Source organism: Hippocampus guttulatus, chromosome 21, assembly GCF_054856545.1.
Source record: "Hippocampus guttulatus isolate MCC_2025c chromosome 21, RoL_Hgut_1.0, whole genome shotgun sequence".
Lineage (NCBI taxonomy): Eukaryota > Metazoa > Chordata > Actinopteri > Syngnathiformes > Syngnathidae > Hippocampus > Hippocampus guttulatus.
The window spans coordinates 8679726-8706396 of NC_141281.1; the positions used below are offsets into that span (position 1 = coordinate 8679726).

General features: G+C 47.6%; 1 protein-coding gene across 2 annotated transcripts; it reads left to right on the top strand.

Annotated features, from left to right (window-relative positions):
* The first annotated feature begins 3675 nt into the window (after nucleotides 1–3675).
* Nucleotides 3676–26671, top strand: LOC147187007 (cadherin-10-like). 2 transcript variants are annotated; one of them, XM_086102081.1, is made up of 12 exons: nucleotides 3676–3842; nucleotides 10013–10383; nucleotides 16500–16794; nucleotides 18918–19037; nucleotides 19326–19493; nucleotides 20310–20491; nucleotides 21335–21588; nucleotides 22572–22708; nucleotides 22789–22910; nucleotides 23478–23586; nucleotides 23708–23959; nucleotides 25446–26671. In XM_086102081.1, the coding sequence occupies exons 2-12, from the start codon at nucleotides 10180–10182 to the stop codon at nucleotides 25934–25936; spliced, it is 2334 nt and encodes a 777-aa protein (XP_085958207.1). In that variant the 5' UTR covers nucleotides 3676–3842; nucleotides 10013–10179; the 3' UTR covers nucleotides 25937–26671. The 2 variants fall into 2 exon arrangements, with proteins under 2 accessions (XP_085958207.1, XP_085958208.1); XM_086102082.1 differs by having other exon boundaries at nucleotides 3711–3861.

A 26671-nucleotide genomic window follows, 5' to 3' on the forward strand; every position in this document is an offset into this window, starting at 1 on the left:
ACTGTCCACTGTCGTGACGGCTGTGCCTGAAAGGGTTAAATTAGTTAATCATTCATAAAAAAATATATATATAAAAAAACATATCAATTCGTGCAAAATCTGAAATCGACCACATTTGGAAATTCCGTGTTTCTACTCGACAGCAGTAATGACGGTGCCGACATTGCTAACACAACCTGGTTCACTTTAATGTCACGTGTGACCGCACTCAAAGGCCATTCATCTTGAAAACGTGAGGGGTGGGAAATAAGGGAGGTAATCAGTAGGCCGAGTGACTGCGGAGGTGAAAAGCGGGTGACGCTGATGGGAGCTGACGCGCAGAATTGGGAAAGGATCAGGAGACGGCGACACTTGAGGAAGCTGTTTCCTCAGCTTGGAAAACTTTGATTTCATTTAATGGAGTGCTCATTAGGATGGAGAAGTGGGGAGGGTGGAGGGGGGGGGGGGCTTGTGGGGTGGGAGGGTGCGGAGTATCGCAGGAAAAAGAGCTCCACTGGAAATCGGATGAGGCGGATGATGTGAGAGGGTTTCCACGAACACAAAGTGCGCTGCTGTTTGTTTGTCTCTGCGCAATTAATGTCCCGCCGGCTGAAATCCGCAGGTGAATTTTGACGAATTTCACAGAGAGAGAGAGACAGAAAACATTTACAAAATCACACAAATACCAATCAGAAACCCGAACCCAAATGCAGGCATTAAAGCTTCATTCGAAAGCCGAAACCTTAGTCTGAAATCCAAAGGACGGCTTTATGCCCAAAGTTGAAAATGTGTCCCTGACTTGAAAATGTCGTTAGAAACCCTCATTTGAAAGTCTTACCTGAGTTCAAAACCCGAACCCAGGCTGGAAACCCTCGATCGAAACTTTAACCCAGTCCTAGAATCCATAAATTGAAACCCTAACTGAGGCTTGAAGTTATGAGACTCGTAAAATCCTAAACCTACTTCGAAATCCGAATTGAGGCTTCAGACCCCAACCTGAAACCCTGACTGTCTTAAAACCCTAAAACTGTTTCGAATCCCCTTTCGTCCTCATTTGGAAACTCCTCCCCTTTCGTCCTCATCCCCCTAAATCAAAACCTCAGCCCTCAAGAGTGCGACGAGGTGGGGACCAGAGAGCAGGACTGAGCTCCACTGGAAATCAGATGAGGGTGATAAGAATTGACGCGGACTATGCGAGAACATTTGCAAGCGGGTTGCGGTTTGTTTGTCTCGGCGTAATTAAACTCCCGCGGGTCTAAATTGCAGGTAAATTAATAATCATTCTACCAAGAGATACACAGAAAATAACAGAATCACACGTCAACGCGGATCTCGGTAAACATGCACCCCCCCCCCCCCCCCCGCCCCGCAAACACTCGGGCTCGCGTTTACACCGAGATGCGAGAATTTAGCCCCGCCTTCTTTAATCCGTGCACGAGGGAGGAGAGAATAATGAAGCACGAGGACTCGGCTGGCTATCAGATGGCGGCTTCCTCCTTGTTTCCTTCACATGTTAATTACTTTGGCCCGTTTGCATTTTACTTATTTCTTTTTTCTTTTTTTTTTCAATTTATCTGCCGCGGTTGATAATCACGAACGAAGAACAGACACTTGCCTCGCTTAATGACGCGCCGGCCCAATATTATTGAAAATAGCTCGAGTTGAAATTTTAACACTGGCTTGAGAGCGTAAACTTACTCCAGGCCCAAAAATCCGTGAAATTTAAGGGGGTCCACATGAAAGCACTTCATCGCGATGGATGACGTGTGTGGTGACTCACGCGGGACTGATGAATCTGTTCAGCTCCATATATATATATATATATATATATACTGTGTATATATATACGTATGTATACGTACACAATGTACAGTGTGTGGGTGTGTGCTTGTTTGGTGCACGCGTCAGATCGCAGTCAAGCGCGCGACCATCGCGTGTGACAGCGTGCCGGCGTTTTAAATTGCCGGATCAGCGCGCCGCGCCGCGGATGCGGCGCCAATAAGCATCCGACATGGAGCTGACAGTCTTGCGGTGGGAGAAAGATGATGAAGAGCGGGCGAGCGCCGAGCGGGCTTCCTCATTGCGCGGCTGATTCCAACAGGGGCGGCCTTCAGTCAGAGGAAGCCGATTAGATGAGAGGGTGTGGAGGGTGTCGAGCGGGAGGGAGGGAGGGGGCGAGGGAAGAGATCCGTCGGTCGATGATGCATGCGAGTTACCGTTCAGGGCATGCGAATGTACACGAGCTTCCTTATATCCAATCCGAATCGATCGGGGAGAATCCGCGCCTACCTGGAGCGTGCGGAGGAGGCCGCCCGTCCTCTTTTTGAATGCGTTACGCTAGGCGCTTCCTTCGAAAGATAAGGGCAGTGGTCAGCGGGGCAAAAAAACCGTCCTCAATTCGGGGGGAGAGGCAGGATGTCGTGAGAAAGCGCCACATGATCTCCGCCCACCATATAAGATATAAACTGAAAAGAACGAATAGTCCAAACGCGTTAGCCCTTTCATGCACGCTGTAACCCGATAACATGATTAGCTGTCCGCTGTCCCTGAAAGGGTTAAATCGAGACTTGGACCTTGCGCGACCACATAAGCCCGTCAGCCCCATTGTACGAATGCAAGCTTTCATCCCCGCTAAAACCTGAACTTGAAACCCTAAGCAAGGCTTGAAACCCTCGCTGGAACAAGGTCGCTAACGTTAGCCAAAATTAGCAAGACATGCTAATTTTCGTTTGCTTTTGTCTTAGGTTTTCGGAACCGAACGTGTTGTTGAAAGAATCCAGAAAGCCAGACTGAGATGCTCTCGGAGACTACTTTGGAGGACCAGAGGTCATGGCGGAACCAGTTGGGTTTAAAGCGACGGGACAGGACTTTGTAGCTGGGAGTAACCAACCGGCCCTTGCTTGACCGTCATGAATTGGCTTTTGGAATCCCGGAAGTTAGAATTGCAACTCCTGGGGCCAGATTTGGAACTGGCTGTGGAATTATCACGCGGTGGAATATACAATCATTCCTTGTCGGAGAACCCGAGTCCTAACTCAAACCCTCGAGCATCCGAGAAGTGGCTCGGATGTCGTCAAAGCTCCCATTTGACGCAACCACGAGACATTGGGCCGTGACACGCCTCAAAGGGACATCACAAAGTTCCAGACAACCCAAGCTTTTGTTTTTCATTTCCGAGTGAGTCTTGCGAGTCATCCGAGGCCAAGGAAGCAGTTTCTCAGGCTGCGATAGACAAACCGACACGGCTACTTCGGATTCGGCCAATTCCGAGAAATCACTTTGATGCAGAAGGGCCGATCCAAACCCCAAACTGTACGGATGCAAGCGCCCGTCCCTGCTCCCTGGCATGAAGGCCACCCACCCCCACCTTCACCTCTTCCCTCCCTCCCTCTGTTTTCTTTGCTTCCCTCCCCTCCTCTTCCCTCCCTTTTTTTTTTTTTTTTTTTTGCTTTTCTTTATCACCAACTTGTGAATGGCAGCCAATCAGGAGCAGAGTCGCCTCGGCTTCAGCCTCTGTGACACGCAGAACCAAAAGTGATGTGGCGCTATACAGAAGGACAGAAGGAGGCGGGGGCGGATGGGGGGGGCAAGAAGAAAGTACAGGGGGGGGGGGGGAAAGGGGGAGAGGCCAGAGTGAGGGAGGGAGAAACAGCGCACAAGGAACTCTCTCTCTCTCCCCCCCGCCCCCTCTCTATTTCTCTCTGCACACATCCATACACACAAACCCTCCCGCGCACACGCTTCCAGCAGCTGAGCCGTTGGTTGTCAGTCTTGGAATGTCGTCGCTGCCGGCGGGAGTCAGATGCTCGGCTGCTAAGCACCGCTGAGGAGCAGGAGAAGCATCGCCTCATCCCGCGGGCTACGTGAGTAAGACCTCTACTTGTAAGACCGCTATGTGTTTTTTCTGGGGGGGGTTGTTAGCTTTTTGGTGACGCTGAATCGTTTCCTTCCTGGCATCGTTGTTGCAGTAACTTCAAAAGAGCTCGGGTACCAGAAACGTGAAGTAATACCGATTTTTTTTTTTTTTTTTTTGAAATGCTCATGTTGAACGAATGGTGTTGGACTCGTGACCGGTGGCGTAGTGGTACGCTTAGCTGACTTCAGTGCTCGGAGCGTGGGCTCAATTCCGGCTCAGTGACGCCGCGAATGTTTCCGCTCCTCTTTATGTGCCTAGCGATTGACTGGCGACCAGTCCGGAGCGTAGTCTGCCCTTCCGTCCGAAGTCAGCTGGGATAGGCGCTAGCTCCCTGCCAACCCACGAGAAAGAAAAACGAGCGGTCTCGGACTGAAGTCACTGATGGTATCATCACTCGGGTGCAGGTGAATGGTCCTCTTGTCTCGATCCGTGCCCTGAGATCGACAGGCGATCAGTCCGCGGTTGTCGTCCGGTCTGATTTCACCCGAAGTCATCTCGGATCGACTTTCGATGAATGGATCGGTCTCTCGTTGACTAACTTTGCATGCCGGGCTGGTAGTCACGGCTCAGTTTTTACGGTTGCTTCACCGTGATGGTGTGATGATAGCGCAACCAACCCCCCCCCCCCCCCCACTTTCACCTCCACGGTGGCCCAAGTGACTCCCATGAGGCGCGATAAGCCAGCTAACAAGCAGCACGCATGTGAATATCTCCCCCAACAAAGCTGTCACTCATCTTCCATGAAACATCATCTTACTTGGTGGAGGGAGAGAGAAAAAGAAAAAGAAAGATGCATCGTTCCAGAAGGAACAACTGTGCTCCGATTCAGGTTTTTATTCGAATAAATGTAGCGGATTTTTTATTTTTTTTGTGTGTGTGAGTCTCAACAAGGAAGCGTGCTCAGTGTCACAATATCGCTTTGGAAACACGAGCACGGCTCACTCAGCTCCGGCGGAGGCGGCAGTCGGCCAAGAAGCCGAGCTGCCTCTGCAGCCCGGACCGAGAGAGGGAGAGGGAAGTTTTCCGAAGGTCGAGGGCTCCACCAAGTGGAGGAGATGGAGCCGCATCCTCTTTCCTGATGCTGGCTGTCGACTTTGGTGGTCTTCACCAAACCATTGGCGTGCACGGACTGCACTAATCATTTAAAAAATAATAATATAATAATAATTGAAAAAATCTATCCTGCTATATCTTTCATGACACGTTAAGATTTTGGTTCACAGATTTTGGTGTCTAACAATGCTTTCTTCTGACCTTTCCACATGATTGACTTGAGTGACATGGTACGTCGCTATCTTCGATTTGAGGACAAGAGCAGTGGGCGAGATAAGAATGTAACATGCCCGTCTTAAGGCGTGATTAGACATGTTAAAACTCGCCTTTGAATGTTGGTCACGTTGGGCTGCCATGAGCCAATATGAGCCACGGACATTGCCCCCCCCCCCCCCCCCCCCGCGCACCTCCCTCCTCTCCCTCATCATGTGGTTTCATATCCGCGCGTTAGCCTCCGCGCAAAAGCGAGTCGTCTTGTATCTTGACACGATTAAATGCGGAAAGGTCACTCGATTGTCTTCCGACATTTGCGTTAACACCGCCGCGTTTTATTTTAGGACCGAATTAGTCATCGTGAGCAACAAGAATGTGAAGTTTCTGCCCGGAGTGTTGTTTTCTGAACATGCTAGGTAGTTTATGATGTGATCATGATAGTTGTTTGCGTGACACGACGAGTTGATATTTTATGCTTTGGATATATTTTGTTCAGTGTCGGCAAGGAGAAGCTTTTGGGTTGTCTTTGTTTATGATTTTTTTTTTTGCCGTATTGCGTGTTTAACACTGAGCAAACACGTTAGCGCTGCTTGATTAGCTTGTGCTATTTGTGCGATGCTGCTTTGTCCTATTTTCGGACAAAAGTTTGGCCAGTGTGAGAGATCAGTTTTCATAATTGCTCGCATTTGTAGCCTTCGAAACGATCAGACTTTGAATTTGACTTTCAATTTCTTTCTATTATCTATATGTGGGACTAACTCGTCTTCTTGATTGACGTTTTTTTTCCATCATGGACCAATAGAACGATCCGAATACGGTTTTCTATCAAGGATTTTGAATTTTCGGCAACATTTTCGAAATGCAAATGACAGACTTTCAATTTTAGCCTTTGGTGGGGGGGGGGGGGGGGGGGGGGGGCTTGGTGGAGGTCTTCTCGATGCTGCTGAGTTCATAAAACTTCAAGCAAGATGCACGTTAATTCTTCCCGGAATTAATTGCAGCCGTCATGTATAATAATAATGAACACACGGCATTGAGAATTATGTTTTTTTTTTTTTTCTCCTTCATATGGCGTTCACGGACGGAGTCAAACATCCGCTCACACACAAACGCACTCTGGACAATTTATGAGCATTCATAAACCATAAAGTGCACACTTAACTTTCATGGCATAATCAATTAAACAGCGCGATGGCAGCCCTTTTAAAAGGGCATCTTTTGCCAAGTTACTCACATGTTAAAACCGCTCCTTCGGTTGCAACGCCAAGTCCATCGTTTTGGAATATTTGAGCTCCAAAGACTTCCTGGTAACGATCACGGGGGAAGAACACGGTGCTGTTTTTAGGGCTAATTACTGCTTAATGAGGCCGTTCTCCATTATAATAGCTAATTATGCCAGATTGTTCATCGTTTATTAAGCAGTTATGCGCGTCTGCAGAAGAGTTAATCACGTGTCATATTTCACATACATGTCATTTGTTTACGATGGATTTAAAATTGCGTCGTTGGGCTAGCGGTCATGGGACCCGGGGGAAGGTGGAAACGTGGTTTTAAAGTGGTTCTTGAAATATACGTGGGGGGGAAGACGTCTCCATCCTTTATATGTGCATTTTTATTTGGTTATTATGAGTTGTTGAAGGAGGTGGGCTACACCTGTCCAAAAATTGCACACATATTTATTTTCTAGCATGTCACTCGTATAATCAATCCATTTACAAATCTGACAATGGTTAATTAAAAGTAGGCATAACCTTTTTTTTTTTTGTCAAGGCAGAAGTTAGATGCGGCAGATTGTGCCGCAGCTCTTGGTCGTGACCGGCCAGCGACGGCGTCAGGCCCCGCCCCTCCAGCGTTGAGCGACGTTTCGAAAAGTGCTTAGTGTCTGAAAGTTTTGGCGTTGGCTGCCGCAAGCGAGCGTGTTCAATTACGGGAAGCATACAAATGCGTCCCTCGCTCCCTCCCCCCACCTCTCATGATGAGCAGCTAGTTTACGTCTGATCAAAGCGCTTCTTATTCAGCAAAACAAGAATGTATAATTCTGCAGATTACACAAATGGAGTGGAGCCGAGCGCCTGCCAGGACGCGTTTTAGCACGAGATTAAGGATAACAAGCGCGGGACGCCACTTTAAAAGTGCACTGGCTCTCGTTTGGTCCCTTCACATCCCAAGTTTTTTTTTTTTTCTTTTCTGCCTTTGACTTAATCTAGTCATAAACAACTTTTTAATACTCCCGCTGATTTTAATAGGCTGAATACGTTAAGGCAGCTTGAGTCTATAGGATCTGGCAAGGCTTCCGCATGCTCGCTCATCCTTTAAGAGTGTTTGGAAGAATCCCGATGCATGAGAGGCGCAGCCTCTTCCCCCCCCCCCCCCCCCCCCCCTCCTTCAAGGATTCCTATCCAGAATGCTATTAAAGCCCAAGGACGGATGGGAATGTTAATTAGAAAATGCAATAACAAGCGTCAGCCCAGATTAATTGCCAGGCGGCTTTTTCCTGATCTGGAGAAGGCGTGTGGCTCACTCGCGTCCACATAATGGAAAATAAATAAAACGAAATTTGAAATGGGAGATCATCAAGCCGCAACTCGCAGATAATGTCACCTCTCGACGGGCGACGTGTTTCGCTTCGGAAACCTTAATCGCCGTCCATCTCATCAAGGATGACCTCAAAGAAGTAAACACGTATGTGTGCCACTACTGAATTCTTCACGAGTTCGAGTCCAGGAACCCAGTCACAGGCCAGGAGTCACTTTGGCGCACCACAAAACGACCAATGGCCCCTTTGTTACACTCGAAAGAGTCCTCAGAATTTCTCAGTGTGCATCTGTTTTATTCTATTGCCGATTCCATTGGCCCTTCTTTAAACTTCAGCTGTTCAAAGGGATGTGAAGGCTATCCACTGGTCCGATCATGTTGTCATGCATTTGCGGTATTAGTCCTTGATTTGTTCACTTTTCGGTTCTGTCTGTACGCAGATTCTGCTCGAAATTAACTGCAGTCCTAAAAAGTGTTCCTGGGATTCAAATTGCGGGCCATCGGTTCCGAATGCTCCATTGACCTTTGAGTGCTCACCGAAGAGCATAAGTCGCAGACTTGTGAGCACCCCTCGAGTCCTCTCAGCCTGGAGATGACGGGGGACATTCTTAATGGGCTCTTTAAGAAAGAGAGATTTATTACAATTAACTTCCTAAAAGACCATCAATTATTCAAGTGCGGCCAAATTACCTATCAGGTCCCAAGTCCTGGTGGGGATTCGGAGAGGAAGAAGAGTGCCAATACTCGGAAATACTTTTCAAAAGTCGGACAGGGTGATTTGTCTTGGATTGCATCGCAGCGTCAAAGGAGCGAAAAAGGAATCGAAGGGATTGACTGAAAGTAATGAATGCGACACCCAAATTAGCTCCAAATTTCTACCGCTGAGCGACGGCGATTAATCTCGGAGTCTCTGACAGAGGAGCCGCGGTGGGATAGTTTGAGGCCACGAACCAAACCAAACTCACAGACGGATCAATTAGGCTCGTCACTCGTTTGCCCGCACGCCCGCTTCGCATCCGGGGACGCATTAGACGTGCGCGGTTTACTTTGCTAAGTGAATACAAGCATCCTGTCTGATGAATGTGTCTGACTCGACGCCGTTCGCATGCGTGGCCGCGGCGGCAAGGTAGACTTTTGGACTGTGTCGTATTCTGCGAGCCACAGCAACACATAATTAGCCTCGGTGATGAATTTGCACAAGATGGGAAATTGCCGCATTAATAAGACATTATTTTCCACAGAATTGAGTTTTTCCTGTCACGCTTAATGATATTTGCAATTCAACAGCAACAACAGCTCATTAAGTGTAGGTGCCTCCACTCAAAAATGTTCGTTAGGAACATATTAACTCTTGTTAAATTGCAACCGCGTTATTACCACTGCGAACTGTAATCACCATAATAAATTCATCCGTCCATTTTTATTTAGTGCTCATCCTTAGAGTCACAAGTGGGTCTTTCACTTTGTGAGAGGGGGCGGGGTTATACCCTGGGCTGGTTGCCGGCCAATCACAGAGCAGATTCATTTGAGTCTCTTCCAGATCTGGTCACAAAAATTATAGAGCGTATTTTCCGCATTATAAGGCGCTTCGGAGTCGAAGGCGCATCTTCAATGAACAGCCTATTTTAAAACTGTTTTCAAATATAGGGCGTGCCGCGTTATAAAGGTGCATAGATTAAAGCTACAATAGTGGTGGCGGTTCCGTTTTGCATCCACTAGTTGGAGCTATGCTAAAGTGGGAATACAATACAATACAGCATTATTTATATCGCGCTTTCACAACGGGCGCAGCTGGAACAAAGCGCTTTGCGGAACATTTAAAATACTACGTCCAAGAAATCAGAATATTGATCCATATACAAGGCGCATCAGATTATAAGGCACACGATTGGCTTTTGAGAAAATGGAATGCTTTTAGGTGTGCCTTATAGTGCGGAAAATACGGTATTTTGAGAAATGAATAAACAGGTACATTTTTGGTCATCTCCATCTTTTCATCATCTCTTATTTATTTATTTATTTATTTAAATATGGTCTTTCTACAGTATATTAAAAAACTCAATGACCAAACGGGCTTTCTGGAGCACGCCGTGCTCTCCACGCTGAGCAATGGTGACGCAGTCATTAAGTCAAAATGGCGGTGATTATCTTTCTGAAAAACGCATGACACTATCTGAGCGTGAAGTTCATTGCGCTCTATTTTCCCTAACCTTGAAGCGGCATGCATCACTATTATTGTAAACCCGAGGACCCCTATCATGTATTCTCTTTTGCTCTGCAAGCCTTTGCAACTCAACATTCTCGTTTTTCCCGCAGGTATCCGCTGTTTGGGATCACCGCGAGGACTATGATGCGCGTTGTGCTCACACTACTTTGCAGACGTCATCAAGTCCCTAGCTCCTATCCGTAATTCCCAAGTCGTCATTCCAGAAGTGTCCCCACCTCACCCCCCCCCCCCCCCCAAGCCCGCTGACTCGGATACCATGCTCGTCGACCAGGTGGTCCTGATGCTGTGCACGCTGTGGCCCGCCATTGCCCTGCCGCTGGCCCCTGGAAATATCGGGAATGTGTTTGCAATGCAAGAGGGCGACAGCAGAATCCTGCAGCGCTCCAAGCGGGGATGGATGTGGAATCAATTCTTTCTGATGGAGGAATACACGGGAAATGACCATCAGTACGTCGGCAAGGTAACGCATCCGAATAGATTGACTGCAACATAATAAACGGAAGGCTCTGACTCCTTTACGGAGGACTTTGATTGGCTGAAAGGGAAACAAGACTGACAATGGTGTCCACGTGGTTGCGTCGAACAAGTTCCTTCAAGTTCTTGTGCGAGATGAGCCGTATTTTGTATCGACCGGGTTAGCTCATTCACTCCCAAAGACGTTTTTAAACGTCTTTTCAGACTTGGTCTAGAATTGGCTGGTACTGAATGAGTTAAAAATGTAATAATTCAGCAATCACATCGAGAGCCAAACCAAAGACAAACCCACCGACATCTAGTTAGCTCCATCTCTCATCAGACACGAGCCGGGTTAAATCTAGCTTGCGGAGTTACTTCCGTTTTGTAGCGACAAACCGAATCCAAAGGAAAATGATCATCTCGGTTCCCGCAGGACAGATCTGGATCAAGCCTGTCGTATACGATAGAAGTCTACTTTTCAAATTTGTAACAGTGCCGTTTGGTAGGTACTCGATGAACTGACTTGTTGTTAATGATGATGTCGAATAATTCAAATGCCTTTTCAGTTTTGAAGGCTTTACGAATTTGTATGTTGACTTGCTCATTGTTTTCCATTGGACATGGTGACGGACAGCGGTCACTACGGTGGACAGCTGATCATGTTATCGGGTGACAGGGTGCGTGAAAGGGTGAAAGACTTTTGTTTGACATGAGTCAGTTAAGAGAAACTGCAACGACAGAGCAGCTAATCAATCACTTGTGACCTATGGATTGGTTCAAAATAAGATTTGTCTGCCAAGACCCGGAAAGCTCCTCTGGCCGGAGGAGACCTCGCGGTGGGCAGCTCGCATTCGATTTTCAGAGTTTGTTAGCGAAGCGCGGCTGAGCATCCGACACAGCAAGGTCTCGGGACAATTGCGGTGGTCTTAAAAGATCCCAAGATTGATTCCGTTGAGCAGCTTGCGACTCCGTGTGGAAATATGAGGAAAGCGAGTCTATGCGCTTCCTAAACTGCAGCTCCGCATATTTCCCGCCAGCACACCCCTCCACCCCACCCTCAAAAAATGATGAGCTGTGGGACATGTGTGCTCCTGCCGGATCAGAGCGGGGGGCTGCTGTCAGCCGGGCCGTGGCTGGCGCAATAAAGACAGGTGTGATGAGGAAGGAAACGCTACACTTATCAACTCCGGCGAGGCAAATGCGGTGACTGTCGACAGCCAATTTTCTCGGAGGAGGCTGCCTTTCATCACACACCTCATCCTCGGCGGTAAACAAGTGTGTCGGGGTGAGCTGCGGGGGGTGGGGAGGTATTGGGTGGTGGGAGGGGTGGGGGTGGAGGCGCTCTGACAACTTCTTTGCTGCAGCTATCACACTGGAAGCACACACACAAATGGATTGGCAGGGGAAGAGGAAGAAGAAAGCGTATCAATCAGGCAGGCGGATGAAATGCGCCTTGTTGTGTTATGTGATGCGGCGGCAAAGTAAATGCCAAGTGTGAGGCGGGTTATCTGTTGATGCGTCGGCTGCCACGCGCCTTCGCCTTGATGTCCCCCCCCGTCGCTGCATGACAGCGCGGGCTTCGTTTCTGCTGCCCAATATCCTTCATTATTCCGCTGTCAGAAAAAAAATATAAAAAACACGCGGCTGTAATGAATTGTTGAGGAAGGATGAGGGCCGAGGCTGAGGGGCGAGGCTGGGGGGGGGCGGGTGTATCACTAATTTCGTCTCTTTGCGGCATAGGCGAAAAGGGACACAGGAAGCACTTGATGGCGCCTTCTTGAGGGTCGAACTCATAAAGATCATTTCTTGGCAATTGGTCGACGGGAGGCCTTGTTTGTTTCACGTTCAATCAAATCCTGTGAGTCGGCCTCCACGCGCTCGCTTTAAAGGTTGATTTCTTGATTGAAGTAGTTATTTGACGGTTTGCCTGTAGCATGATTGAATTTGAACACAAATGAAATTTTCCGTCTTTGGCTGGCATTATCACCCTTATTAATTCGGTATCGTTATCGTGTTCACGTTCTTCGGACTTGCTCCAACCCCTTAGATTACGACACGACAAGCAAAAGGTTTTATGCGTCAACGGAAAACTGCTAGCGTAGGAACGCGTAGCGGAAGACTGCGGGATGGGGTGCTTGTGCCAAATAAAACCTGACCGTATCTGACCCTCTGCCAAAACGCAAACAAAAAACCTGACTCACAATTACGTAAAGCCAAAAACCCCCCCCCCCAAAAAACAAAATGCTTTTTAAGGGCTAGCATAGCTCAGGCTCATGAACGCTTTTCTGCAAAACGTGTTTCCGAAGTGACACCAGGCAGAAGGAAAAAAAAGATACCAATCAGTCCCAGTCATTTCTTTTTCAAAACCTTCCGTCAAGAGGCTGGCGACGAGATCAGCCAATTTCAAGCAAATCAGGAGACAGAATGTTTTTTTTTTTTTTTGTAGCACAGGGACACGCTGACATTTCTTGAATTGCACCGAGAAAAGTTCCCCGTGCTGGAGATATCGGCGGTCATTAGTCAACTCGACACGCTGAGCAGGATGCAAAGTTACCGGGGAGAGATGAGCGAGAGCACCCGAGTCACCAATCTTGTTGACGTTCCGAAGAACCGTTTAATATTCTCAAGTGTTATTAAGAACGATTGACCCGATTGGATGAGTTGTATTTTGAGACACACCCTGATCCTTATGTTCCACTCGACTCATGCCGCCATCTTCGGGCGTCTGTTCCTCATTAGTGTGGTGGAGTCGAAAAAGTATTTGTACTCTTTGTACCCCACTACTGCCTGCCTGGCACGTCCCCCCCCCCTGGCAGCGCGCGGCTTGGAAAACGTTAAGCCCATCCGATCCTATTTGAAGTGACATTCACAGGGGCGGCTAATAAGAGCCACGGCCGACTGTGCGCGGGCTGCGGCAGCGCACTTCTAAAGCCGGCAGACACTCGCAATGCTGAGCAATACATCCACAAACTTCACGCGAGCGGGGGAGCAAAATCCCATTACGGCTCTGGCACCTTCCATTGTGCCCTGCCTCATAAAACCCTTGCCTTCATAAGAATTATTACTATTTCATTTCAGCTGTGTTCCAATTTTTTTATTTTTTTTTTGCCAACCTTGAGACGTAAGCGGCGGCCCTCGCTCACCACTTGAAAGAAACGGAATAGAAAGAAAGCGGCCGACGGCGAGGTCCGAGTGGAACCTGCAAGAAAAAGGCGCCGCACGCACGCCGCAGTGTTTTAACGGCGAAGACAGAGCGAGAGCGGAGCGGGGAGAGTAATTATTCCGTCCTCATTCTGTTTTCGCTATCTCCTCGGCGCAGCAGCGAGCGACACGGAGCGGGAGGGCTGACAAGGATTGCCAACGATTTCCTTGCTTTGCAGACAATTCTTCAGTGTTTGCGCGAGGCAATTTCACTCATCAAGGCTCTCCTCTGTGCTTGTGTTGCACGGCCATGAAAAGGTGTTTTTTTATTTCTTTTTTGCGCTTCTGTTTTAAGCGGAGCCATCGAATGTACTGCCGCCGCGCGAAACATTTGATTTTGCTCAAGCGGCGTGGAGACGCTTCATGTCAGCATTTGTAAGAGGATGCAACGTGTTGCTTGCACTCGACGATTTCTTCCATCCTGCCTGCTTGGGATGCGCAACCAAGGCTAGCCAACGTAGCATGAACACAATACTTTTTTCCACCCCCCCTCCCATGTTTGGTTTTGGAGACGTTCAGTAATTAGCAAAGATGTCAAACCCAATGAGCGTAACGACTATGTTTTACAATTTAGCATCCTCCAGCTCTCTCGTTTTTGTGGTTCAAATTTGGTAGTGATTGGTCCAGAGCGCTAGCATAAATTCATCTTTGGCAGGAAACCTCAAAATGGCCACCTTCCTTCTTTTCAAGCATTTGTTTTTGCCCGCCTATCAAATTCCATGTCGGTGAAGATACAGAACATTAAGGCCGTAAAAAGGCCGCCGCCGCCGTAACTTCCTATTATGGAAATAAGCCAATGACAGCTGATGGAAAACGCTACGAGCTCCTGTCGACAAGAACGATAAAAATGTTGTCCAGGGAGTTGATTGTTGCGCGCCGCCCTGCAGGTCGTAACAAGGTTTCGGGCAGTTCATGGCAAGCGCGAACATGGAAAAACCCATTTAGATGCAAACAAATTCCCGCGAACCGGCGTAAAGCTGTCACTCACAAGCCCCACCTTCGCTTCTCCAAGGCCACGTAAATCTCACGAGTGGAACCTCCGGCCAGCACGGGGCGATATTTTTCAACCCATTTTCATGGCCCAGGAACAGAATCTTTTGATCCCCGTGAAGTTTACAAATACATTCCACGCATCTAAACCCAACTTGAACTGTTGACATCAATCTTCTCCCCGGCGAACAAATAATTGGCTTTCTCACAGCGCGGCGCCATTAATATTAACAAGTCGTATGGCGACGTACGACGACATGTCATTAAACGCGCTGGACGAGATCTCTAAAAATAGCTCCGCGAGTAATAATGTGCCGGAATCAAACATCTGTCACCCGCCTTTCCGAGAAGGTGACGGATCGGTCACAGGTGACTAATTTTAGCCACCGCTGCAGCCGCGGGTCAGCTTCAACTCGTTCCTCAACCGCGCAATTCGGAAGATAAATCCAAATGCTACAATTGACAATGAAATATGTCGGCGGGACGTTTGAGCATGTCTCGCCCCGTTTTGGGGAAGAGAAATTGGAAGTTGTGAATACTTCCGTCATGACAATGACAACTGGGTACAATTAAACTGAGGTGCGCGGATGTCAATCGGATGTCAATCAGGAATAGGGAGACACACAAAAAAGTCAAAATGACGGCCATTTTGATTTGAAGAAAACATTTGGATGAATGCCAGGGTTCTTTATCTTAATAAACTCCACTTGAGGTATTTGTCCAACTTTGGGAAGGAATTTGGAAGCAGCGTACACCAAATATTTTGCACAGCACCCGCTTCAGAATTTAACCTTTTTTGGGACAGCGGTTACTACAGCGGACAGCTTACCATGTTATCGCGTTACAGGGTGCATGAAAGGGTTAAAAAAAAAAAATTGTCGCTGGCCACATTGTAGTTCCGGTTTCCCTTAATGGGCCGTAATGAATTTTGGGAAACCATATCAATGTTTAATCACCTCCACATATTACATGCACGGCGCACAACAAATTGGTGAATAAGTTGTTTTGGAATCAGAAGTCAAGAATGATGACTCTTATTGAGGATTACATATGACAGTTTGAAATTTTGGTTCAGACTTTAGCGAGCATCATGGAACTTGACATGCTTTCGAGGGCCACATAAAATGATATGACGGGCCAGATCTGGCCCCCGGGCCTTGACTTTGACACCTGTGGTTTAAAGTATAAAATAAAAATGATAATAATATTTTCAAGATTTTTAATTTTGAAGCCGTATCCTAAGACCGATAAAATGGTTTTAAGCCCGTATTAGGCTTTGAAATCGGATTTTTGAAGACTTGGTTTAAATACAAGAAGGGGAATTTGGGAAACGTGAAACGGAGAGAATTTCTGCCATTTTTTTCGTAATTTATGTGGGATGGGGGTGGGGGGGGGGGCTCCAAATGCCCCATCTTAGAATCTTTCATCGCCCCCATCTTCAGTCATAAACAAGCGCCCAGAAGTAGCATTCCGTGTCCTTGAGCGAGATGTGCTAATGTGACCAAATAGGGATGCGCATTTGAGCCTTGCTCCTACTCAAAAAGAAGAAAGGAGAAGTGGAGCATAAAAAGCTCTTCTGCGGACTTTATGGGACGTAATGTGCGCTTAAAGTGGCGCCGCCACTGCAACCCCCCCCCCCCCCCCCCCCCAAATCGCTGCTGCATCGATTGGCTCCGACGTGGTCGCCTGACACAAAAGGATGAATGACTTGAATGGTCGAGTGCTGCAAATGAGTGAAAAGAAATACGCTTAAAAACCTTTTTGAGTGGGGCTTTGAAGCGCAAGTGATGCTCTGAGGCCTGACTGCTGAGGTGAAGTCATCACACAAAGGGCGCTTCTTCTCCAAACAGGAGGAGAAAAAAAAACAGGCCAAAATTGAAATATTTCTCCCTCTGTCTATATCAAATGTCCTCTCGGTCTAATTCCCAGCTGCACTCCAACATGGACAAAGATGATGGCACCGTCAAGTACGTCCTGACGGGAGACAGCGCCGGCACGATCTTCCTGATCGACGAAAAGTCGGGAGACATCCACGCCACCAAGCGGCTCGACCGTGAGGAGAGATCCATGTACACGCTCCACGCCAAAGTCCTGGATCGCACCACCAACGAAGAGTTGGAGCCCGACACCGAGTTCAATATCAAGATCCACGATATCAATGACAACGCGCCCAAGTTTGAGCGGGACATCTACTTTGCCAGCGTTCCGGAGATGTCGGAAGTCGGTAAGTGGGTGTGGAATGCGGAAATGTTTTGAATGAAGGAGCTTAAGCAAAAAATGGAAACTTAGATGCTGTTGAATTAAGACACAGACCAGAGATATTCTCACCAAGGTAGCATAGCATTAGCGTAGCAATTGCTAATATCGCTAAACAACCAACATTGGTTTTGACCACAAATCCGAACGAGTATCATATGCCAGCACAACATAGATGGCAAAGATCAGCCGTCGTTTAAAGTCAACCAAAAACAAAATTAGCCTGGAAAATACAAAAAGTCAACTAAGCGATTATTTAGCCCGTTCGGGGACAGCGACCACTACAACGGACAGCTTGTCACATGCGCGAAAGGGGTAATGAAGTACAATACAAGTTGATTTGATGAAGCTCAGTGTTCAAGACAAAAATTGAATACTCGCAACAAGTTCATCAAGACGCTCCGTTTGCAGTTGCTAATATGAGGCTAATGTCAACAAGTTGCTCAGTTAGCACAGAATCGGCATCGGGTTGGACCTAAAAGTCACACTCAAATTAAGATACATTCTGGCAAAGAAAGAAAAAAAAAGCAGCACATTGTGTTAAATTCGTCACATTTCAGCAGACAAATGAAATCAAAACCAGTTCTTACGTGACACAGTTGCTAGTGCTAAAAGTTGCTAGTCATCGCGCTAAGGTACATAAAGTGCAGAGTCGATAAATTAATATGAGCTTCTACTGTTGTTTTTTTTTCCCCATAAGACTTTGCTGAAAATCATTTAGTATGCGCGTGTGTAAGATTTTTTTTTTGCACTTTCCGAAATAGAAATACACATTTGAAGTGTTTTTTCCAGCGGAATGGAGGACGAGAGGCGGCGCTTGTGATGAGCAGTCCGTTCGTCTTGTGTTCATTCATTAAATTGCGACGATAAACAAACACAAAGCTGCCGCGGTGGCGCTCGTTTATTCGTCATGTGATGCAATATGCAATATTTAACTGATTTGTCTTTTGTCAGCCACATTAAACATTCCCAACATTTTTTTTTTAATAAATGCTCCACCCGCTTTATGTTCTGATTGTCACTCTTTCCAATTAACGATTTGGTTGGTCACACTTATTTCATTCCATTACGAGAATAAATAAACCAAATGGCCTGAGTGTAAAACGTTATGCCTATAAAGCATAATTCAATGCCAGATGGGGAAAAAAATGCTCAATTATACGTCCGCAAATGAATACAATTGCGCAATCAGGGGGTTAATCAAAAGCCAATTATCTGTGTTGCAAATAACAAAAGGCCTTGTTTGGGGGGATTCTCGATTGCCGGGGAAAGATGGGTCAGGGTCGAGGTTTGCCATCGGGCCGACTAATAAATAGTTGGGATTGATCACCGCGCTTCATCAAGTCAGCCGGCCGTGAAGAGGCGACAGGCATCAGTTCTGGCACTAAGTGGGACAGATGTTCAAGGCTTCATTAGTATGCGGCCAGACTCCCAACGACCCGAATGCTACGCGGCGGCGGAGGTCTCCGGAATGCCAAGGACGGCATTAGCGACGTGGCCTTGTGGAGGACATGGAGCTGCAAAAGGACACCTCTCTCTCTTTCCCGCACTCTCTTTTGTTTTTTTTGTTTTTTTTTGCCTTCATTACTGCTCCGACCGTGACATTTCACCGCAATAAGCCCAATAAAATGGCGTTATCATTAAACCGCAATGTTATGCATTGACGACATTTAGAGGCCTGTTAACAAGGTTATTTAAGGGCAAGGTGAAGTCTGCCTGACTTGCGGGCTTCATTTTTTTTTGGGGGGGGGGGTTCACTTTTATCATGCCAAGAAAGAAACACCAGGCGCCCTCTTGTGGCTCAAATGTACACTGCAGGGGGTGCGTGTCATCGCAATGTTTGTTTTTTGTGTGTGTGTGTGTAGTTCAGCCAGACAAAAAAAAAAAAAAACACATTCAATGCTCTCTGTATCTTCACCACTTTGCTAACCTCGAACCCACAAAAACATACATTGATGTTGAAATCCGAACTGTGAGGTTGTCCTGCAATTTAACCTTTCACGGTTTGAAGTGGTTGAGTGGTACCAAGGGGCAATTCCAACGGTCACAGTTCAAGTTCCAACCACCACGCCGCTTCCGTTCTTTTGACAGGTACGTCCGTGGCTACCGTGACGGCGACGGATGCCGACGACCAAACCTACGGCAACAGCGCCAAGCTGGTCTACAGCATTCTGCAGGGACAGCCTTACTTCTCGGTGGATTCTGAGAACGGTAAGTAGGAGCGACGCCTCGCCAGTGAAGCCCCCGTTGCGCGGAGGCAGTCTATAAAAAGGTCTCGTTAAAAGAGCGTCACGGAACATTAAACAGCATCCCGCCGAATGAGGATTTCTTTCTCCCGTTTTTAAGCACCGCTAAAGACACGTTTTACGGCACTAACCCTGCAAATCTATCCCTTAAAACACAAAGTTAATTAGGAGAAAGACGACTTAAAGCCGGGAAGTGAATGTGGCAGAGACGTGAGTTTTTTTTATTTTTTTATTATATAATTCTTCTTCTCAGGCACCATCAAGACGGCACTGCCCGGCATGGACCGAGAGGTCAAGGAGAATTACCAGGTGGTGATCCAGGCTAAGGACATGGCCGGACAGATGGGGGGTCTCTCGGGGACCACCACGGTCAGCATTACCCTCTCCGACGTCAATGACAGTCCGCCTCGCTTCGCCAACCGTAAGCATCTTCTCGTTTGACCTTAAGAAATGATTCAATCCGTCATGGATGCTTTAGAGACGACGTTGCGTGTAAGTGTTTCTCGGGGTGCCGATTTAGCACATGTGTCGAGGAACTCTCCGACCTCTGAACCTCTGCGCATGTTAAGTCGATCATTTGGTGCCGTTTTACTCTTTAGAGGTCGCAAACATAACTCAACGGTATTTATTGAGCACTTTAATACCACCCCCGCTGTAAACAAAGTGCTGTAGATGGAGCAAATATAATTCGTAAGAATACATGAATAACAAAGACAGTCGAAAGCACAAAAACAGTGCAACTAAAAATCTAAGTCTGAGTCATACGGAGTCAAAAGTCAAATAATAGGATCTTAAGAAGAACTCGAAAATGTACAGGGATGCCAGAGAAGGGATGCCAGTGTAGGAATTATGTGCTCCCTCTTACGAGTACGAACAGCAGCATTTTGGACCAACTGGAGATGCTTCATGGAGGATTGGCTGACTCCAAAGTAAAAGTGCATTCAGTTCATGTTTCTTCGTGAACTTGTGAAAATGTGGCGGGGACACAGACAGTTCATGGGATGGTTACAAGACAGTTAGCACAGTCCATGAAAAAATGTGAATTTTCGGATTCCGCCATGACAGCCTTGTTCGTAATTAGACTTGCAATCACCGAAATGTCATTTTACAAACCGACTATTGGCAGATTTTGGCGGCCGTCAAATGTCAAAGCAGGTCAAGTCTGACCCAAACGGTACGGAAAGGTTTGAGGATCATCTCAGGAAATCACACGACTCGCCGCGACGACCCGTTTCAGACTCCTTCCGCATCACCGCCACGGAATCCACCGAGATCGGCGGCGCCGTTGGCCGCATCAAAGCCGACGACTCCGACGTGGGCCGCAACGCTGAGATGGAGTACATCATGGTGGGAAGCCACGACAACTTCGACGTCGTCACCGACAAGGCCACCCAAGAGGGCGTCATCATCATCAAAGAGGTGATTTATGTGTTCAACTGGAGGCTTGGGGGCCAAATCCGGCCCAGCCACATTTTATTTTATTTTCCTTTCCATCCCTTCATTCAAGGCAGTTCCGTACACGTCATTCTATGAAGAGGGTGACTCTCGGTTTTTGATTTTTCAGTCATAAAAATACTCCGCGGTGACTGTGACGTGTGACACGGCCGTTTTATGCCACTATGATCTGCGCTGAGCTCACTTTCCATCGGCGAGGAAAGTCTGGCACGACACGTCGAGCGCCACACAGATTAGCGTGCCTGAGACACTTTAAACCCACAAGAAGATCTGCTTAATTCCCTTTTTTTTTTTTTCTCCACTGCCCGACGTTTCAAAATCTGCTCGCGTTATCGCGCTTCCTGGCTGCGATATTACCTTGTCGCCTTTTAAGTTCCTGGATGGCATGAAACTGAGCGTATTGCCCCGTGTGCTTTCATTTAACGGAATTTTTATCGGCGTTCGCGTCTCATTGAGAGTAACCTCCCAACGCACAATCGCAGCGTTTTGGATGAGAGAGCGCCCCGCCTGATAAGCTTCATTCACACGAGAGAGGATGAATGACGGAATTTTCTTTGGAAAGTGACGTATAAAAGCAGCGCTATCCTGGGCTTTTGAAATGAATAATAGAAAAGGAGTCTTTTGCCGGAAATTCATCGTCCTTCCCCCCCCCCCCCCCAGATCTTCCCGATCAGCATTCCTCACTCCGACTTGTAACTTCCAATTGAGAGCGCGGCCGAGATAAAGGCTGACAAATGGAAACTCCGAATTGCCTCTATTACAAATCCTGCGGGGAGATTTCTTGACGCTGAGCCCTCTCATCTGCAGGCGCTTGATTACGAAAGCAAGCGAGACTACGAGTTTCAGGTCGAGGTGAGGAACACGTACCTGGACGCCAGGTACGTCCAGGGTCTGGAGTTCAAGGACTTCGCCACCGTTAAGGTCACGGTGGTGGATGTGGACGAGCCCCCCGTTTTCACCCGTAACCCTTACATCATCGAGGTGCACGAGGACACGGCCGCCGGCAGTTTTGTGTCCGTGGTGTCTGCCCAGGACCCTGACGCCGAAAACAACATGGTCAAGTAGGTGGCAATCGTTTACGCTTGAAGCAACGTGAACCCTTTCATGCACCCTGTAACCCGATAGCATGACAAGCTGTCCACTGTCGTAACTGTCGTCCCGGGAAGGGTTAAGTGGCGGCATTTAAACGACAGGTTTATCTCAGTTACTGTGCTGCATTGAATCATCTCAACTCCTCTGAGCTCATCAGTGCAGCACTAGCATTCATAACAAACATATGACGGCTAATATTACGGTATATTGTATTTGTACATGCACTGCTCTAAAATCGGTGTGCGTTCTATCACTTAAACGGTTAAACCATCACAACCTAGACGCTAATTAGCATTAGCATGAAGCTAGTGAACAGAAAGGGTTCAGCTTTTTATTTTTCTGTGACAGTCAACTTTGACTGGGAGTTTTTGCCAAAGTGCTTCTTATTGTCAACTGAGTTCATCTGAGTTGACTGCCACCACACATTGCTCTGTCTGCCTGGAGAAAAATAAATAAATAAATAGTTGTTTATTTTAATGGGCCAATACACTGTTGTATGTCGGAAAAACTTCAAAGTTGAGTCAACCGTCAGCGAAGTGCATACGGACGCAGTATATGTCCCATAAGGCTGTGAGTCAGGCATGCAGAGTGAACAGCTCTAATTAGTGGTATTGATTGACTCGGCTCAGCAAAAACCGGGAGCGGACAGTCGCTCAACCTGCATGATCTGAACAGTGGTAGAAAGAAAAGCGAACAATGCATTACAAAAGCAGCAAAAAAACAAAAACAAAAACAGAAAGCCGGGTGACAAACCAGCCGTCGTAGCCCGGTGGCTGTTTTCTTTTTCGACACGCGACACAAACACATTGGCCCTAGATAACGCTCAAGACGCTTGTGGCATATAATGACAAAACCGTTGTCCCCGGATAGCCTCGGAAGCGCAAACTGGAGCATGTGTTATTAGCTGAAAGTTTGGTGACAGTGATGGAATTTTTGGGTGGATTGGCGTTAGATACTCCATCGATCGTCACACCGACTTCGAGATGCTCTTCAACATCGATTCGTCAAACGGCACCATTACAACCCGGAAAGCTTTGGACAGAGAAATGTCCAAATGGCACAACATCTCCGTGATGGCTGCGGAAATGAGTACGTGTCTTCACTTTCGCTCTGTGTTGTACTACGAACTACGAACGAAACCCTGACGATGGCGATCCCTTTGTTGATAGACAACCCAAGGCAGGTCGCCCGCGTGCCGGTTTTCATCAAAGTGCTGGATGTGAACGACAACGCCCCCGAGTTTGCCATGGCCTACGACACGTTTGTCTGCGAGAACGTCAATGAGGGACAGGTACGTAGCGAATACGAAACTCATGTGCGGCATTTATATGCCCAGCTCAAAGGCCGTCATCAATTTTAATCTTGCGAATGCCCGACTTTCATGGCCAGCTGCAAAAAAGTAAAGTTGAGCACCAGTCCTAACCGTCATTGGGCAAAGCACCAAACGAGTTGGCGGCGAAACCGCTGACATTGAGAGAGAGGAAGAAGGTTGTCGTCGTTGTTAGCGCGTTAGCGGCGCACGGTCCGTGTCGCCATCCGAGAGTTGTCGTCGTCGTTCACAGCGGAGCCAAGCGAGAGGCGGCTAATTCTTTAATGAACTCATTTGCTGATCGCTGTGCTTCCTGTCATCTTTCGATCATTTTAATAAGAATAAGAAAACCTTTATTCGTCCCACAATGGAGACATTTAGCAAAGTTGTGAAAGGAAGAAAGGAGAAGAACAAAAAGTTTGGGAGCTGCTGTAAAGGCAGCCACTCTCGCGGCGCCATCTTGACGTCATAACAACAAAATAATACAACACATTAGACACAATTTTTTAGCTTCACATTGATCCTTTTTGTTTTGTTTTGATCAAACAGTTGATTCAGACCATCAGTGCTGTGGATACAGACGAGCCCCTCATCGGACACAAGTTTGCCTTCAGCATAAAGGCAGACAATCCCAACTTCACCATAAGTGACCAGGATGGTTTGAAACTTTTTTTTTTTCGTCATGTGACGTTTACATCATTGTTAGCAGTCCTGAGTTTGGACGACAAGATTATCAAAAGGTTGCTAATCATTCGGCGCTCTCCACCCTCTCCCGGCAGATAACACCGCCAATATCCTGACCCGGCGGGGAGGCTTCAGCCGCCGCGAGATGAGCGTCTATTTTCTGCCCGTGGTCATCTCGGACAACGACTTCCCCATCCAGAGCAGCACCAGCACGCTGATCGTGCGCGTTTGCGCCTGCGACAGCCGCGGCAACATGCAGTCGTGCAACCCCGAGGTGCTGCCCTTCTCCGATGGGCTCACCACCGGCGCCCTGGTGGCCATATTGCTCTGCGTCATCATTCTGCTCAGTGAGTTCTGCCGTGCATGACGACTGCGATCGTAAAAAGCTCTCTCGCCAAAACATACGAAGATGACAGGCCAACATCAAATGGTGAAACTTTCCCTACTTTTGACCCACATTACATTTACAACAAAAATGTGGCCAGTGGGTGTGCAACGGGCGGCGGGCATGATGTCCTGCAGAGGCTTTGAACAGGTGAGAATTCTGGCAGGAGAGTTCTAGACGTGCTGGACCGGAATCTGTTGATGGACTTGCAAGGCGGCACCCCAAAACTTAGAATCTGGTTGCAGTTGTTTGAGTGTGGATGAGGTCTGAGTCTTAGAATTGTCTCCAAATTTTCCAAAAGGTTCCTGCAGGGGGCGCCATAACCATGCGTTACGTTTTTCACATGTTGAGTTTTGAGTTGTGGGGACGTCAAACTGATACTATAATCGATAAAAACTGATACAAACAATAATCCAAGATGTCTAGTCCACCTCGATTGGGTTGTTGATTGATTTTGAGGTGTCCCAACTTTTTGCCAAGGAGCGTCTTGGGTGTACTGACAGTTCAACCCAATTGCTCTCCTCTCTGGCGTGCCGTCACAACACACATCTCCTTGCCGTCTAACTGTTTCGCACTTGACAAAATATCGCGCTGGCCTCAGCGTGGGTCCTCCTGTCGGACATGAGCATTTTGTGCGCCTTCCTCATGATGTCTCCTCTGTCACGTCAGAAATGATCACAAGGCGCCACTCAAACAGCCACCTTGCACCCGCCGCCCCCGTCCGACCCCGTGTGCGCCGCATTGTAATTAGCACTCGGGCGGGAGGCGAGTGGACAACCAAGGCCGCCCGCAGTGAGGACAAAAAAGGTGAAGGACTCGTGCTCGTGGAAAATTCAGAGATTGTTTTTCCACTCTCACTCAATAAAAGCTGACTGCGTTGCTGCTGCCAAAAGACGGGGAAAAAAAGGAGATTTGAGAGGTTGCGTGCCGGCCAGCATGAAAAGTATCCTCGAAGCGAGGTGCATCTCAGTCAACGCGCCATTCAAAGCGAAAGAAAGAAAATGCTTTCTCACGGAATCTTTAATAACAGGAAGCGAACGCCTGAGGCTGTGCGGCGGATTCATCAATGGCAGCAAATGTGTTTTCCCGCTCTGCACTTTAGCTCACTGACGCCCGCTAATGCCCGCTATGTGTTAGCATGGATGCACTTAACCTTTCCCTGCTTTATATATATATTTTTAACATTAATGCGCACCATAAACGACAAGCACATGTGCTGGGGGGGGGGGGGGGGGGGAACTTAATTTATTCAGGTCATATAGCACAGGTGACAAAACTGAGGCCTGGGGGCCAGATATGGCCCGCCACCTCATTTTAAGTGGCCCGCGAAAGCAAATCAAACATGACAACTTCCATGATGTTTGCTAAGTGTTGATTGTTGGGCATTTCTATTGGATTTTATTTTTTTTCACCACTTAGCCTTTGCTTTCCCCATTGTTTGCGTACAGTGATTGTGGTTCTCTTCGCGGCCCTAAAGAGGCAAAGGAAGAAAGAGCCGTTGATCATCTCCAAAGATGACGTCCGGGACAATGTGGTGAGCTACAACGACGAGGGCGGTGGCGAGGAGGACACGCAGGCTTTTGACATCGGGACGCTACGCAACCCCGAGGTGATGGATGCTAACAAGTTACGCCGGGACATCATCCCCGAAATGCTGTTTTCCTTTCGGAGGACATCACCCATAAAGGATAACACGGACGTCAGAGACTTCATTAACGGGAGGCTTCAGGAGAACGATTCCGACCCCACCGCGCCCCCTTATGACTCGCTGGCCACGTACGCTTACGAAGGCAGCGGCTCGCTGGCGGAATCGCTCAGTTCGCTGGAGTCGGCCACCACCGAGGGGGACCAGGACTACGATTACCTCAGCAGCTGGGGACCGCAGTTCAAGAAATTGGCAGAAATGTACATCGGGAGAAGCCCGGATCGACAGACCTAGAACGGCGCCCGACACAATCGCTTTGTTTGCTAGCAAAGCCAGCCAGACACACTCTCCGTCCTGCTAGTCCGTGAAGCTAGCAAGTCTACCGTCAGCCTACCTATGTATCAAGCTAATTATCTGTTCATGTCCGATATCCGCTAGCTAGTGCGCTAGTTCGCTAGTTGTCTGTTTTGACTCTCACATGTGCACGTACTTGCACACACGTGCGTTGAAGGCCAACGGGGATTAGAACGTGACGGTGACAGTCCAGTTCTCCCAAGTTGTACTTTTTTCGGTCATAATAAGTAAAGATGCCTTTTGACCTTTAGGACTTTTTTTTGGATTGTTTTTTTTTTTTGTTTGTTTGTTTTTTGTGTGAACATGGTGTGGAAACGTGTTTTGTAACCGAGCAGAACGATAGCAGTATTGTATACTCTCAATGTTTAATGGCACCGGATTGTGTTTGGGGAGCCCAGTCGTTCCAAGGCAAACTGTACATGTACAAAAGTGTTTTTAAAACATTCTATATAATCTTTGCTATTATTTGTCTGACGAGCAATGTCCATGTGAACGGTTGGTGCGGTTCATTTGTCAAACTGAAGTCATTTCATTCTGTAGGCGTAACATGTAACCAGAAAGTGTAAGTTGTAGGAAAACACTGGATCCATGCTGCTTGAGGGCCGAGTCATATTGTTTTATATTTATATTTTTCTACTTATTTTTATAATAAAATGACAAGGGAAAAAAAATGCG

Coding starts and splice junctions, on each gene's coding strand:
- LOC147187007 (XM_086102081.1), top strand. CDS start 10,180: ATGCTCGTCGACCAGGTGGTCCTGATGCTGTGCACGCTGTGGCCCGCC. Junction 16,795..18,917: donor TCCGGAGATGTCGGAAGTCG/GTAAGTGGGTGT, acceptor TTCTTTTGACAG/GTACGTCCGTGGCTACCGTG. Junction 22,709..22,788: donor CGTGATGGCTGCGGAAATGA/GTACGTGTCTTC, acceptor CTTTGTTGATAG/ACAACCCAAGGCAGGTCGCC.